The 16,700-nt window shown below is 33.1% G+C and overlaps 2 protein-coding genes across 2 annotated transcripts; both read left to right on the forward strand.

The window, feature by feature from the left end:
- The first annotated feature begins 3,502 nt into the window (after positions 1–3,502).
- Positions 3,503–16,480, forward strand: LOC123004592 (fasciculation and elongation protein zeta-2). Its single transcript, XM_044397908.1, has 7 exons — positions 3,503–3,988; positions 14,784–14,889; positions 15,093–15,366; positions 15,415–15,662; positions 15,715–15,790; positions 15,843–15,908; positions 15,965–16,480. Exons 1-7 carry the CDS (start codon positions 3,564–3,566, stop codon positions 15,979–15,981), a joined length of 1,212 nt encoding a protein of 403 aa, XP_044253843.1. The 5' UTR covers positions 3,503–3,563; the 3' UTR covers positions 15,982–16,480.
- Positions 9,395–11,136, forward strand: LOC123004590 (RUN domain-containing protein 1-like). The gene is made up of 2 exons (XM_044397907.1): positions 9,395–10,705; positions 10,769–11,136. The coding sequence occupies exons 1-2, from the start codon at positions 9,835–9,837 to the stop codon at positions 11,095–11,097; spliced, it is 1,200 nt and encodes a 399-aa protein (XP_044253842.1). The 5' UTR covers positions 9,395–9,834; the 3' UTR covers positions 11,098–11,136.
- Positions 16,481–16,700: the final 220 nt, after the last annotated feature.

Consider the following 16,700-nt stretch of genomic DNA (forward strand, 5'->3'; position numbering starts at 1 on the left):
AATTTTCAAAAATTATATTCCTAACAATCATTGTCTTCAAAATTTTTAGAGAAAAAAATGTACGCTCATGTATTTTTTATCTGGGTGGGCGCACTCCAAGTGTCTTTTCTGTCACTGTCAGTTCGCCACCAAATATGGAATAAGCTCTAAATCTATATTATTTGTGAAATAGTTGTAGTACATGGTATTTGAGAAAAAAAAAATTACAGTGTTTACAGTAGTGGATGAATGAATCTATCATAAAGCATTTATGAACTGCAGGTTACATACCTAATATCCACAAACTTTTCATTTGAAAGAAATTTGTGTTTAATTTGCAATAATTATTTTGAAGTTGAGTTACAAAGTTATTGAAAATCTATAGTAAATATAATTTTTTATCACAAAACACAAACTAATTTATTATCAGAAATTTTAATTGAATTTAGTACTTGAATAATATAATAGAATTCGCTATCAAATTAATATTTAATGTTCTGTTTAAGTGCGTTTACTGCTTTTATCTAATCTAAGCTCTTAAAAGTTGTTTTCCTACAACTGACAGATTATGAATACCTATCGTTTATATATCTACTTAGTCAATTATTATAGTCATAAAACTGGGAAATAAAATCAAGAAGAAAATAAAACCACTAATTATTTAAGAGTACAATTTTAGAAATAATGCTAAAATTTTCTTATATAAATGATTTGGCGACATCTACCGAGTAATAGCTGGTACGCCAAATCTTTTATATAGACAACTATAGATTTGAATTCGACAATCTTTTGTTCAGAAAATAATCATCGAAATTGATGCTTTATAAATTATTAGAACAAAAGAAAGAGTGTCACAAAAATCTCGTAGAGAAATAAAATCGGGTATAACTTTTTATACACGGTGCGCCAGAACTCGCGGCCCAGAGAAAAATGCCATTTGAGGTAAGATATCAGGAACATGGAAAAAATGTTAAAAAATGTTTAAAAAAATTATCTATAAAAACTTCGAAGTCATGAGGGTTTAAATATTGTACTTTGACTATTTATTTCTGTTAGAAAAATAATTTTCCAAGTTTTTTTGCTATAGGCTATTAAAAGTGGAAACAAGGAAGCTGTATCCTAAATTGTAACTCTGTTCAATGTTATTTGTGGCTTTTATTGACAAAATTTTTGTACCTTTACCAAATAATTGTAAAAAATATATACAAGATCATCAATATCATTAAATAGACATAAAAATGTCAAATGTCAAAAAATAAATGTCAAAATGATGCACATTAATATGAAAATGAGTATACTCTTGGATTTAATTTTATAATTTTAAAAAATGAGGAAGTTAGACGCCAATGTGAATTGTATAATGTCATAATGGGTTGCTGCCCAAATTATTTCAGCAGTAACTCTCCTGTGGCTAACCCTGTATATAATTTCCCATAGAAGTATCAACTTTTGGTGTTATATATCTGTAGACAAAAATGTTATTAAAAGGACTAAAACGCAACGCTTATTGACTGGTTTCAAATGTTGATAAAGATAAAGTTTTTGTTAGTTTTGGCACAGATTAATAAGTTTCATCGTTATATCTATGATGTTAATATTAAAAGTATTAAATTAAATGTAGTCATTTAATATTCAATAAATTTGATTTTTTATGGTTGAAATTATTTCATGTGCAAAATTATGTACAGTTAGAGACAAAATACTTTGGTCGTCACTTTTTTGACACTTTAATGTAATTCAAGCTTTAGCGTTAAAATGAATGACTTTTCCTATCAAAAATACAGGGACATTTTTTTATTAGTATACATAGCCCTATGTATACTTAAAAAAAAACCGGGTCAACTTCAATGTTGCTATGGCAATTACGATTAGCGGTTAGTCTAGGCATAGGCAACCAATATTGCAAAGGCTTTAATATCGATAAACAAAAGACAAACTTGTAAAAACAACAAAGTAATAATTAAAAATTAATTTAAAAAAATAGAACCTATCAAAACATGAAAAATATTTAATAATTAAAGCAAGTGTTCAAAATGCTTTCCTTGCAGTTCCAAACAATAACCTAAGCGATTTTGGAAATCCCGCCACTGCATTCCTGATAAATTCAAGATCTATATTATTACATTCTGTACGAATACGTTCTTTTACCTCTTCTAAATTTTGCATTGGAACATTAGTATAAATTTTTATTTTTAAATACCCCCAAAGAAAAAAATCGTTAGGTGCCAAGTCTGGCGATCGTGGGGGCTATGCGATGGGACTATATCTCCCGATTCACTTCGGTGGACATGGGTATTAACTTTTTAAAGCTACGCTTTAAGTTTCAACTGACACTTGACAAACTTGACACAAAATTTTAGTTTTGAATATTTTAATATCTAGTACCCTCTAAAAGCTTGAAATGTTGGTCGCCTACCCTATGAAATTGACCCGGTTTTTTTTTAAAAGTATACATAGGGCTATGTATACTAATAAAAAAATGTCCCTGTATGTGTACATACAACTTGTCAACTATAATTGACAGTAGCTAAAATAAGGTTAGCAGTCCTAAAGTATGCTTTACAAGTTAATGTCACTCAAGTGACATTGACGACCAAAGTATTTTGTCTCCAACTGTATAATAGTTGTAGTGAAACAACTTTTAAAAAAATGTTTTTACTGAAATTAAAATTTCTTATGCTTATCACGTTTCACATTACCTCACTTTGTAGAAAGAGAAGAATAAGCAAGTTTTGTATGTACATTTCAGAAAGTAGCTAAAGTACCTGTGTTTTACTTTTTTAATCATTCCAACAATGAACTACTTTTATTAATGGATAGACAACCAACAATACACGATCAATAATGCAAATTGCATAACACATAAATAGCCGACTGCTGATCGATTTCTTGAAAAATCAAAACAACAACATCTGCAGTCTGCACTGATAAACCTTTTACCCTAACAATAACAATGGTCAAAAAAAAATCATAATTCAAAACGTAAGCAATATTTATTTATCTCAACTGGTCCAGTCTTGATGCTGTACTGATGCGCACCAGAATCACACGCATCTCTGGTGTAGAGATGAGTATAACAAATAATATACATATTTCATATAAAAAAAAATAACGGGACTGGAAGAGGAGACAGTAACCTCAGTTTCGGACCAAATCATTCAAATACCTAATTACTTTTCTGCAACTTTCTTATAGTTTCATTTGAATGTTGAAAAACAAATTAGTCGGATCGGAAATTATTCAACTTTCGAATATCAATAATTTGAGACGAAGTAATGAAAGTATAAAAATCTTTCTGAAAACTTGTATTATCTTTTGTTAATGAAAATTTCAATAAATTTGTATTTAGTGTTATCAGGTGGTTTTGATAAGATTAGTGCGCACTAGTTGAATTTTTTTAAGTGTTGTGACTTATTACTTATCAATGTGTTGAGCAAAAATAGTGAAAATCCCCTCTGAATCAATTTAAAATTATCAAGTATCTGAGCTTGTCCCGCACCCATCTCTACGTTAAGCGTAGACCAGCGGCGTCGTTGGTTTTCCGCAGTGTTGTGCAGGCTGTGAGTGAGGAGTGGTGTTTCGCCATGCGGGATTTGGCCACAAAAATGGCCGAATTAAAATTTGAAGCACCACTAGCCCAATTCGAGGAATCGGATGAATGGGGTTCGACCGAGTTTCAAAACGCCACCATAAAAAACGAGAACGAACTCAACAACATCAACCTCAACAAAAAAATCAAAGACATCAACGACGTCTTGAACGATTTCAATGAAGACATCCTCAACAATTCAAACACTGAAGCTTTGCCGCCAAAAAACGTGATTTTGAAAAACGGTGAAACGGCCTCAGTGGCTGATAATTTTACTGAAACTTTTTCGGGCTCGCTTGAGGATCTTGTTAACACTTTTGATGAAAAAATCACCAAGTGCTTCGGCAATTATGAAGAGTCGGTGGAGAAGTTGGCCCCCGTCCAGGTCAGGACGCAAGAGGAGATCATGAACGAATGCCAGTAAGTGACCTTTTTTTACCAAGGTACTAAATATTACTGCCACTCGAATGATTTATGCTACCAATAACTATGTTTACATAGAATTTTACTGTTAACACTCGGTTAATAGACAAGGATTTAATTGGTAGTATTATGCACCAAGGAGTTATTTAAAGACTGGAAGATGTGGGAAACGCGTATGGAATTCGTCAAGGTGTTCAAAAATAACAATTTTCCTCACAATTGATTTAGTTAAAAAAATGAATCATCTGCTATTATCTGCGCACTACTTGGATTAAAATAAACGTGATGCTCTATATTCTCAATGAAAATATGTCATTTTTCACATTGAAAAGAAGCTAAATCGAGTCGTGGGTGTCGATGAAATGACTCACTTTCGACCCACAACACACAAAAAATGTTCTTCCCATGTATTATGATAAACATATGAGGAAATCATTTCTTGTCAAGAGGGTGTCATTTCAGAGTTGTCAAAACAAAACGTTATTGATGGAAAAATTGCTATACTTGTCGAACTTGTTGAAACGCTATTATTCAACAAGGCCATTTAATTAAAAAAAAACATTTCTGACAAATCCCATTACTTGTTCATAATATTTTGTTAAAATTGGCAACAAATTCAGTCAATCCACGCGTGCGTACCATAAAGGGATGAAAATCAATACAAGACAGGGTGGTGTGTACCCCTCTTTCTTCCCTCGAACATAATGTCAAAATTTTCACTTTAAGAATGTTTGAGAATGAACGATTTATTGAAACTTGCTTATCTGGGAGTATTAAGAATTATCCCTGGTTTGAGTCATCGACGCCGCGGCGTCGCGACGTCCATGAATGTTAAATCCACCGGTCAATACATCCACATGAAAACAAAGGGGATGCGTTTTTTGTTCCACTTTGGGACACTTCATTCCGTAATCAGTTTTACACATCATCATCCATCATTTCCGTTAATTGAGCAAGAGTTTCCGCTTTATAAAAATTGCTATTCTCCGAGTGAATTTGCCTTTTGCATAAAATTACTGCTGATTCACCAAACCTTGTATGAAAAAAAAATGACTTGAATGAGTTAAATCTGGCAGTCCCCATGAGGGGGCACATCTGCAAAAAGTCATTAACATGATAAAGGTTTCCACAGCTGGGTTGTGACCAATTTGTGCAGGAAACTCTCAATATAAGCTCGTGACGTCAAAAGCGAGACAGGCACCGAGGACACCGATGCGCAAACTTCATTTAGGACAAGTTACAAGACCCCAAGTATGTGTGTCAACGAAACATCGGTTAATTACGTGGAAAATGCCTCGAAAGGGTAGAGTTGTAACAAGCGAAAAGCCAAGTCTCGGGGTTTATGTCGCATAAAGAACAAAGTTCTATTAAATGTCGCTTAAAAATGCCCCAGCTTTTTCAATCACAACTTTCTTCTGCATACAGGGTGCGCCAGAACTCGCGCCTCAGAGAAAAATTTCAAGTCAGATAAGATACCAGGAACATGAAAAAAATGTTTAAAAAATTCTATCTATCTGTCAAAAAATTTTGGCATTTATTTTTTGACATTTGACATTTTTTTATATCTATTTAATGATACTAATGATCTTGTATATGTTTTTTTTACAATTATTTAGTAAAGGGACAAATTTGATAATAAAAGCCACAAATGACATTGAACAGAGTTACAATTTAGGATACAGCTTCCTTGTTTCCTCTTTTAATAGCCTATAGCAAAAAAACTTGGAAAATTATTTTTCCAACAGAAATAAATAGAGTCAAAGTGTAAACTTTAAACCCTCATAACTTCGAAATTTTTATAGATAACATTTTTTTTAACATTTTTTCCATGTTCCTGGTATCTTACCTTATATGACATTTTTCTCTGGGGCGCGAGTTCTGGCGCACCCTATATGTATTTACAAAAATTCAAGAAGAGAACATAAGAAAGGAAAATGTTTCCGTTTTCATTTAAATTTCGACACATGCAACGAAGACTATCTTAGTATAAAATTTTGAAGTATTTTCTCAGTATCTCAGTTGAATATAAAATGTTAATGTTTTCGCCAAGAACCCAAAAATGCAAATCCACCACTGCTTAAACCTAATTAAGAAGTCTTGAAGGAACACTTTCTAAAGAAATTCGAGCAGTGCAGCCACGAATGTCAATTAAACGTTACCGATTGTGAAATCTGCCTCTCGGGAAAAATTTCACTCCAACACTACAATGTTTGGTTTACGAATAAATTGCAGTGCGTTTGTCATCAGAACTAAATAAATGTTTTACTTCCCATGTTTGATGAGGCACATTATAAAGCAACGTCGGAAACGTTTGGTTCATTTAACTTTCTTATCTGTTTACTTTTACCTATCTCAAGTGAAAAATTGAGAAATATACGTAAATAACTAGTCGTAAATTAATCTGCAAAAAACATAAAATTGCACGAGGTTTACCAGTATTTTATTTAGCGAAATTGTTATAAAATAACCATAGGTGCAGTGATTTGGGGTAATAATTTCGTAAACATTTCGTAAACTGAAAAAGCAACAACGCAATTCGATTCGCCCACAACGCCACCCACATAAAAATTTATCAAATTCGACTAAGTTTTTGCACACAAAGTCCAGTTATTTTGCTGAGTGTTGAGATAGAAAATCGGCTTTTGCTGATTTATCTTTGCTGTCAATAAAACAGATGGCATCGCTTCGTATAAGGCAAAAATTTGAAAATGACGCAGTAAAGTGTAGCCGTGAACTGCAAGTTATAGCTTCCCTGACCTACAAACAAAATCTTTAAGACCTGGATTGTTCAGATCATTTGACATAATCCTTTTTTATCTCAAGCGAAGTCTTTTCAGTATCTTTATAGGTACTGCGTGACGTTTACACTTTACTAGAAGCACATACATATAAATTGCACCAGGAATGTTTATAAGAGAACGCGAGGACGAGATTTAGAATTCTACCCATGGGGTATAAACAGTAGGATCTTTGTACTTTCATGAAGATAACGCCGTTATGACAATGTCACGGAATTGTGGAAGTTTTGTACTTCACATAAACGCACGCAATGTCGGTGTTGGAGAGAAAAAGTATGATTGTTAATAATGGAGTAATTAATTATTTATATAATGAAGAAAAAAGACTAGACCACCCATCAAAGGTTATAAGGTTAATAAGTGACTTACGTGGGAATTCTTGTTTTTGCAGTAATTTAACGTAATTTATCTCTTTTAAAAATAATTTTAAACTACCTGTGCTATTTTACCACTTCCTGACTATAAGTGTCTGTAATCATAATTATGAATAATAAATGAAATTTATGTAAATACAGCGCCCCGACATACGTAGATAATAAATAAAACATTCAATTTTTATCATTTCTAGCACAAATTGAGAACACAATGGAAATTCTTATTAAATGTTTGCGATAAGAATATTTTTTCCGTGTGATTTACTCTAAGAAACTAATGCACTTACTCATGAGACCACAAACCACAACATTGTTTTTTGTACGTCATTTCATCTAAACTGTTACCAAACATCATTGTCATTGATTATTTTGTTACAAAACAAAAACATCAAACATTCAAGCCTTTTTAAGTACCGATCATATGTTAAAAATTATCTTTATTGCATTTTCGGTCTCATATCTTTCACCAAGCACGTCTAGAATTCACCTCGATATAGCAGGCGACATTTAATGTTTCCGTTTTCTGAAGTAATAAATTTTGCTAAATTGCAATGTAATGCGTTAGCAGATGCTAACTGAGTGGACATTATACTAAATTTGACAATATTATATACAAACGAGGTTACTTTCTCTCTCGATTTCTTTATGAAACTTGATCAAAATGTTCGACCACAACCACAACTCGAGATTAATTTAATTACTAACGTGTGGATACATCAAATGCAACTATACTTCCACATATTTATTACTCATAAAATTATGACTTGAATCGATTGTGGTAGTTAATAAAGTGTGTTTGTTTAGAACTGTAATTTATTGATATGGTCGATAATTGTTGCTTTATTTCAAGTGAAAACAAACGTGTCCTCGGCATGAAAATGGCCAATTACTGACGCTCTTGTCAACAACAAATCCATAAAGTTTATGAAAAACACAACAAAATACATTAAAAGATAAAAAACTGGAACGATATGGAATTGGGAATAGTGTCAATGGTTGCAACAATTTATTATTAACTAAAGATATTAACAATTTTTTTAAAATAATTTGCGTGTTTTCACCTATTACATCAAAATGAGCTTAGGGTGATTTATTTTTACTTTGATCTGATAGTGTAGGTATACACTTGAACGTAAGATCTCACAGATAAAGGAAACAAAGTGAATTGTATCATCATAAATATAAAAACATGGAAGTAAAACTAACTGCCAGAACGATGTTCACACACGAAGCATTTTGCATCAACTGTCAACAATAATAGTTCCTCCTTTATTTCAGTCATGGTTTATAATTTTGTCAAACAGTTTTAGTCCCTACTGAAAAAGCTAGTCTGTTTTTTTTTTAAATGGAAATTACCAAGTCAAAATTTTGTTGAAAAAATTGGTAGCAGCTTGTCTCCATAGCCACAAATTTTGTTTGCTCTTTGTTTTTCTCCCTAGAAATTTTGTTAAAAAATTATGGTTATGTGTCCAAATTGAGATGTTGCCAAATTTTGACTTTTATGAATCTTGTGTGCCTGTTTGCTCTTTCAAAGCGCTATAATTGAATACCTGAGGACAGACATCATTACTTAAAGTCTAAAGTGCTAATGATTTTAATAAAAACACATTGCAAGTAAGTACAATGTTGTGGACAAAAATGAGGTTCTTGCTACAAAAACTTTAATGAAAAAGGATGTATATATAGAAAAATGTTATTTAGCAAAAGATACAAGTAGGTATTATGATGATTGACAATAAATTTTGTGTAATTTATAGAAATAAGCTCAAAGTTGATGCATTTTAAAAAAATTTCTTCGGCTTTAGTTTCAAAATTGTTACTTTTTCAACTCGCTCCTCAAAAACGATGCACAAGACACTAATTTAATTGCGTTCTTTCCGAGGTTCTTTCTCATCCATGTTTATTTAGTATTTTTGTCAATTTCTTGCTAAAAATTGAGAATGTTTGTTTAGCAAACCTGCATTACAAATTGTGTCTACATTTTAACGGGCCCTTTTTCTAACTTCCTGCTTGCGAACTATTCATTTCCAGATTTCGAAAAACTGTTAGTGTACCAAATTTGTTTCTTTTTTGGTGTTTCATCTCTAAATTTTTTAGACGATTTTTTTGTGTTCACGTTTAATGACATTGTTTTCAAATTAATTCAAAAAACAGGAACAGCCAACTTCTTTATTAAAATTACCATGAATGAATTTACTAGTGTTGTCAACGTTAAGACTGTTTGGCATTTCCATTTAAAAAAAACATACTTTACATCTTTTCTCAAAAAAACCTTTGAAGTTGCGTTTTGGGTTTATTAGATTGAAGGAACCGAAAAGTTCTCGTTACAAATTCATTACTTTCGTCTCAAATAGCAAAGTTTGCGGTCACTCCTGGAAACCCTATCTCTGTTATTCATGACCCTCATCCCAATTTTCTTCAAGTAATTAAACTTGTGAGTTTTTGACCAAGAGCTATTATCGATTTCAGTCAAGTTTTGCCATGTTCGTGGGCACATCGCGTGACTTGTTTGAACTGGCTTTATGTGAGTGCTTGCGTCAAATGAGGCTAATTACACCACTAAGCCACCTGTTTTAATGGTCAATAGTGTCAGTGTCGTCTTGACAGTATGTCTAATAGATTAATTTGATGAGGGATTTGTTGAAACGCATCCAAAATTTGCGCTTGACTCATGCAGGGTGAACGGTTGGAGCCTCTCGGTGCTTCCGATGATCGAAAAGACGAAATTGTTCGAAATAGTGGATGTAGCAAATGTGTTTGTTTAGAAAACGAGAAAGACTTCCTCCAGACTTCATTATTTACTTTAACGACGTATTTTGCTCAAGTTCAGTTCCGGTTGCGTCAAGTCGTCGACGCACCTTTCGAAGACCAAGAAGACTTGTTAAAATCACTGGAGGAGTTCGCGTTCACTGATGTAAATCTCCTGGAAAGTAATGATAGGGTTGGTGACAATTTACTGGAAACGATCAAAAAGCGGCGCGATCAACAGAAAGTTTTATTAGGAAGGTTGAAATCACAGTTGAGACATTTAAAAGAGTTTAGTGGGGCTAAAATGACCTGGAATGAATTATTGGAAAATGTACGAATGAAGGAAAATTTAGAGCAACAACTTAGAACTCAGATTGTTGATTTGGAACGGTTTATTCAATATTTGAAGAGCTTGGATACTAAATGTATGTGTAAACGAAATAGAAAAAGCTCGGGCACGTTTCTCGTCGAAGCCGTCGATCGGATTTTTTCGTTTTTACAAATGTTTGCGTTACTACAATTTACTTGGGGTTCTAATTGCTTCACCTCAGATCGAATCAACCAATGGGCGGATCTGAGAGCAAGACTCGAACTTGCTATAATCGACCTGAAAAAAATGTTACACACGAATGAAGATCCGCGAAAGATTACAACAGCAGTTCGTAAATGTTTGGCCACAAGTATCAAAGATTTGATGGAACATGGCACAAAATCCCAATTGCCGTTCTTGCGTTGTTTCTCTCATGCAACACATGGCTGGGATATTATTTTGTTTTATTACCATTTTAAAAGAGGTGATGAATACAATTCGTCAACAGTTCAGAAGTTATCGCGAAGTTTCAATCTTGCAATTGCAGGTGTTTCGCCTAAAAATAGCAAGAAAAACTTACTGTGCGCCATCGAAGAAATAATTTCAACACATTCGCGGTATAAAAGGAGTCATGATTCGCATTTTCGAGCTTTCGTTTGTGCGGCTTTAAATGCCAAAAGACTTGTACCATGGTTAAATCTAATCTTCCACTGTGGACGTGTTATTGAAACATTTTATTACCCATGGAGCTACGTTGCCACAACCAGATATCAAGATAGTTTGAGAAGTTTAGAAGCTCTAACCCCGCACAAATTTGATCTCCCGGTTGATTTGGACGTGCGAAAATTCCAAATTGAAGATAATGTTTTTAGTTAGTTGTAAAAATTCGACAATAAATAGTTAAGTTGCGCAATTTTTCTGACACGAATTATTCGGCGTCTGGCATGCGTTGTGAGTTTATTTTTATTCTCACGAAAGTTTGCAAAATGTGCAAAAATCAGAAATAAAAATAAAAAATGTTCATTATTGAAGCAAGTGTTCGGCAAAATGAGAGACAGGTTGTGCGATAACCTCTACCATACATGGTGATTGCAACTGAATCATTACATAACAATTATAGCACCTAACATAACATTAAGAAAATGAAAGTTTTAGGTTCATATTAGTGTAATTAACGCGGTTTTTGTTTTGTTTTTTTTTTAAATCTGTATGAGCCTGACATTTTTTGATTTACAGGACCAGTTTTTGTAATAAAAAATATTAATCATCATTATGTGACACCTACGAGGATTTATAACGAGACTCGTTGACAATACAAATGAAATTACATTTGAGAGAAATAGCCGATTCTTTCCGACTTTCTCTCAGCAACAGCATCAGTCGACTCGGAAGTTCATTATCAATGAGTACTCTGTGATTTATTACAGCTATAAAATCTCTGATTAATAAATAAAGTTGGATGTGTTATTCCCTCTCCCATTAAATAATAAGAATCAGCGCTGTGCACCTGTTGGAGATTTTGCAAATTTTATCCCTCAACCTTCAAAAGCGCAGCACCTGCTTCACAAGCAGACCGATACAAAGGAAGTAAACCTATTGTTACCTGCATAATTTATTTTGTATACGTACCTGGTTCGTTTCATTCACCTCCTATTGATCGGTTTAGCGGCTTGTCACGAGGGATGAAACAATTTTAGGGCTCCGGCCCTGTTTACCTTGAATTTTGAAGTAAATAAAAACGTTGGTCCTTTCTTGTGAGGTCTGCATTCTCCAACTGATGCGTTTATTGTCAGAAACCTGTTCCAGAGCAACTCTCGTGTAATACCGTAATTGAATCTTGCGTGTTTAAACGTTCTCAAATTATCCACAGGGTAAAAATAGTGAGGTTTGGAACATGTGCATAAAATTCAAGGCTGGAAGTCAAGTAATTTATTTGAAATGCACTTTTCCTATCTGGTTTGTTGGGTAGTAAATGATGCTTGACTTGGTGATATTAATGTAAAGAAAATTAATTGCAATTAAACACTGCTGAGTTTTCTGCAGTTTTGGTGCAATGATCCACTTTTGTTGACCTTTCTTAGCACGAACAAGTTTTGCAGTGTCGGATATTTTCTTGTTCAAGCTATTTTTATTCAGTATAAACAGGAAAGGAATTAAATTTTTAATGACGCGAGTGTTTCATATAATCCATCAATTTATTTGCATTTTTTTATCTTTCACCGGAACTTCATAAGCGAGGGTTTAGACAAAGATTTATATCTCATTCTGTGCAAATACACAAATAAACAACTGCTTAGCTTAGCATTTCAGATTATCTCCGTTTTTTCTTCCTGTTTTTTTTCATTTCCGCTTTCCGCCTACATCTTAGCACGCTACACCCCCTCAAGCTTTGCAACACAGATAAATGATTAATATATCGCTTATTTTCAAAACTAATTCCAAATCTCAACAATAAATGTAATTGGAAAATGGGAAACTAAATATAGCTCTTTTGAAAGGTATCAGAAAGTTTTGTTCAACCCGTATAAATCATTTCGCACGTCACAAACTTGCAGAAATACATACAAAATAGCGGGACGAAAATAACCCAATAGCTTATTATTTACATTTGATTAGATCTCATTTCGTGTCGATAAATACCAACTCCCGGTTTTCACGTACACGCTATAGATCGACCACTTTTTTTTTTAATTTTCATGACCTAAAAAAATTTCTTCAAGTGCTTACTTATTAAATATTACCAAACATTACACGACAAAGTAGGTGTGAATTGATGTAAATATGACATCAATAGTAAGTTTATTTGTGACCAAATTGCGTAACTTAAAATTTGACTAAAGGAAAATAGAATAATTGTTTTTATTGTTTACACAAGGCATGAAACAACAATGTCAGCTCATTTAAAAATAAAAGTGTCGAATATTATTATGTATTACTAAATCAAAATGTAGCAATTTGAAAAAAACTCGAAAATTTTAACTACACTATATCAAAAAATTAACAAACAACAAACAACAACAAACAAATTTTGTTAAATTTTTTGGTGATTTTTGAAAGGTTGTAACTCATCAAAAAATGGTCGTATCTAGATTTAAAAAATAACCATTTTGAAACTTTTAAGTTTCTAGTTTTGAGATCTACTAAAACAAAGCAAAAAGTTACGTTTTCCTCTTTTTTTAAATCAATGTTAAAGGTGAAAAAATTTATTTTACAAAAAATCATAAAAGGATCATAACATTTATTCTAGTTTTTGACATTACCCTTATATTCTCTGTGTGGTCATTGGTTGCTGAGATATCGACGATTAAAAACAAGAATCCTTTTTCATTTAAAGTCAGATATCTCAGATACAAGTTGATGTAAAGAGAATATGAAAAAAGCATATTAAAGGTAAACAAACATGCTATCCGGCAAAAATTCTCACCTCTGTGGACCAAAAATAAAAACAAAAATTTAGATTTTTTTATTTCGCGCTATTAAGGATTGCCTGATTCCGTAGCTCAGAAAAAATATTTGCCAAAAGATCTCAAAACTAGAAACTTAAAGCTTCAAAATATTTTTTTTTAATCTAGATACTACCATTTTTCGATGAGTTACAGCCTTTCAAAAATCACCAAAAAATTTAGGAAAACCTTTTGTTCCTTTAATTTTATGAAGTAGTGTAATTTGAGGGGTAGACTGCCCACGGAAAGAAACATAAAAAAATTGAAAGAAATAGAAATAACTGCAGACAACGAAATAAGAGATAAGAAATAAGAAACAGGGGATGTCATATTCCACAAAGGAAGTTATTATTAGAAAATTGCACAAATTGATCGCTCTTCCCTCTTCCCTGCTTAGGTAAAGGTCATGAAAATTACATCAAACGATAGAATTAAGTCATGTTTTTCTTTAACTACAAAAATGCCACAAGACCTTCCAAATTTTGCAACAAAAAAATGATTTTTTTATTCAAGATCAATTCTACAAAAAAAATTTTTATTAAGTAAATATTTTTTCTGAATCTGACAATAACTTGTCTTACAAAATTTTGCACTTTGATTTATTTGTTTTCAGAGATTCTTAAAGCAGTCTTGAAACGTGACCTTGAGCTTCCGTAATGTGTAATTTTACAGCTTTTCTCGTAAAGATTTTTATTTGCATAAACCACAGTGGTGAAAAATTCCGTCAGCGATTATTACAGATTCGTTAAATGTGCGATAACCCGAAGATGGAGCCATCATTTTCACGAATTGAAACCAGTTGTTTACTGTTTCAATTAAAACTGCTGGCAACCAATTACTATAACTTCTTCGATAATATGTTTTAATACAAACAAACACAGTATGCTTTAGCAGAGCGGGTGCTAAAATAAACAAACTTGCTAATAGACATCTGAAATTCTTGCGATGACGCAATGTCATAATCCTGGTTGGTTTTTGTGAAGGCAGAACCCCCTAGTATGTGGGTCGAAATGGGCTTCCAGTCTGCCTCAAGCAAGGCCGTATGTAAATCGTTACGTCACTGATTTTCTTACAAATTGTCTCCTATATGAGGTCAAGACTAACGAGTTGTTCTTTCAGAATGTGGTGGACCATAACGGGAAACTTCGGCAACATTCTCCCCATCGACTGGTCGAAATCTTACGCGAGGAAATTGCACATGCCAGCTCTCAATTTAAACGAGAAGGTAACTTATTTGTTTAATAAAATTTTCTTAGCAAGCTGGAAATGAGTCAGAGCCGTTAACCGCAAATATGGTTAGTTTATGAGTGACATTTGGTATAATTCCCCCAATTAGAGGAAGCTTTATAAGTGTTTTCGCATATTTTCGCCACGTCACGCACTAATTTAGATTCATTGCTTTAATCTCGTGATGTTTGAACTTGTCAGGAAGCCACAACTCCCGACGACGACTTGGAATTAAGTTCAGAAGACGAGGCTGTCGCCAGTGATTTAGACATGCACGCCCTCATCTTGGGGGGCTTGCACCAAGACACTGAACCCCTTAAAACCGCAGACGAAGTCATCCAAGAGATAGACGACATGATGCAGGAGGAAACGTGTTCGTTGGACGGTTCTCCGGGATCACGAGACTCCATAATTGAGACCAATGAAACTCTGGAAAAGGCGAAAGAAGTTCTAAGCTCGCCGTTATATGAAGACAGTGCGTGGCACATTTTCTCTTAAATTTGTTCTCATTTCCTTGTTGTAGAATTACGGGACTTGAGTCTATCGCAGTTAAATGAATTATTTCTGGAACTAGAAGTTTTAATTAGGGAATTTTCGGAAACACTTATTTCGGAATTGGCCCTTAGAGACGAGTTGGAGTACGAAAAGGAGTTGAAGAATACTTTTATTTCTTTACTTCTTGCCGTTCAAAATAAACGTAGACAATACCATGTTGAGAAGAAGCGGAGTCTAAAAAATGCGTCCAAAACTCCCAGTGGACTTGACCCGAAAGTACGAAACTGGGATTAATCCAAATCATTGTTTTTATATGTTTTTCTTTCAGTATTTAACCACTGTCATTCCGTACCACTTAGATAGCGGACCGCCAGATAATCAAACTTTACAAGTCCTGATTAAAAGTAACAAATTTGATTAAACGATTAGTTATTTAGATTAATTTGTTTGTTTTAGTTTTGAAAGCCATAAATGAAGACAGCCCCACAGTTCCCACTTTATTAACGGACTATATCTTAAAAGGTGAGTACAATAAATGGTTCAAGTATTTGTATTTTAAGACACTTTTATTGTTTCAGTTATATGTCCGACGTAAAGTAGTCAAACAAGCACAGATGAGAACCCAAAATCTAGCTTAAATATATTTAGTCTAGGCTTGAAATAGCACAGATTTCAGTTGCAATATTAATTTATTTTCTGGTTGTTAATATTGTTCCTTTGTATATTTTTTTAAGTGATGTGTATATATTTTGCTTGAACATTCTAGTCTAATAATTATGTAATTGTAAAGTAACAAATTAAATGTGAAACTATTAATCATAAGTATTATGCACATCTTTGCTATATTTCGTGCAATATGCACATTTTAAATTCATATTTTTTGTACAAAGTGATATTAGCTTCTACATATGACGAGTTTTTTATTCTTGCCAGGTTTGCGTTCGTAAAAAAAATGTTTTTGCTGACGAAAATAATATAAGGTTAAATCTAGGTGAATTTAACATTTAATGTCTTAAATGTTACCTGTTTCAGAGCCAGCCGTTGATAATATTATTGTAGATCTCAATCAAATAAACCTTTGCAATTCAAAACCACGTTTCTTGCATATTTTTGTAGGTTTTATTTAGAGAGTAAAAAAGAGTGCTTTAAGATGGAGTTTTGCAAACTGATACAATCTGGCTGTATTTTTTTATTTACATTTCAATGTTTTGGTCTGAATAAACCTTTATTGTAGAAAATTTGTTTTTATTTAAATGTAGCGCCAAGTCTAATGAATCCCGAGCTGCGCATGCGTAACTGCCGGAGACGCTCGAA

This window comes from Tribolium madens, unplaced genomic scaffold, assembly GCF_015345945.1.
Source record: "Tribolium madens isolate multiple individuals breed KSU strain unplaced genomic scaffold, Tmad_KSU_1.1 Scaffold_20;HRSCAF=117;Tcas5.2_LG4, whole genome shotgun sequence".
In the NCBI taxonomy this organism is placed as follows: Eukaryota; Metazoa; Arthropoda; class Insecta; order Coleoptera; family Tenebrionidae; genus Tribolium; species Tribolium madens.

What these genes read in the sequence shown, in the direction of transcription:
- LOC123004592 (XM_044397908.1), top strand. Translation starts at nt 3,564, where the DNA reads ATGCGGGATTTGGCCACAAAAATGGCCGAATTAAAATTTGAAGCACCA. An exon ending in GAGATCATGAACGAATGCCA is followed by an intron (nt 3,989 to 14,783) that starts GTAAGTGACCTT and finishes TTGTTCTTTCAG; the next exon opens with AATGTGGTGGACCATAACGG. An exon ending in CCAGTGGACTTGACCCGAAA is followed by an intron (nt 15,663 to 15,714) that starts GTACGAAACTGG and finishes TTTTTCTTTCAG; the next exon opens with TATTTAACCACTGTCATTCC.
- LOC123004590 (XM_044397907.1), top strand. Translation starts at nt 9,835, where the DNA reads ATGCAGGGTGAACGGTTGGAGCCTCTCGGTGCTTCCGATGATCGAAAA. An exon ending in TTATTACCATTTTAAAAGAG is followed by an intron (nt 10,706 to 10,768) that starts GTGATGAATACA and finishes TTGCAATTGCAG; the next exon opens with GTGTTTCGCCTAAAAATAGC.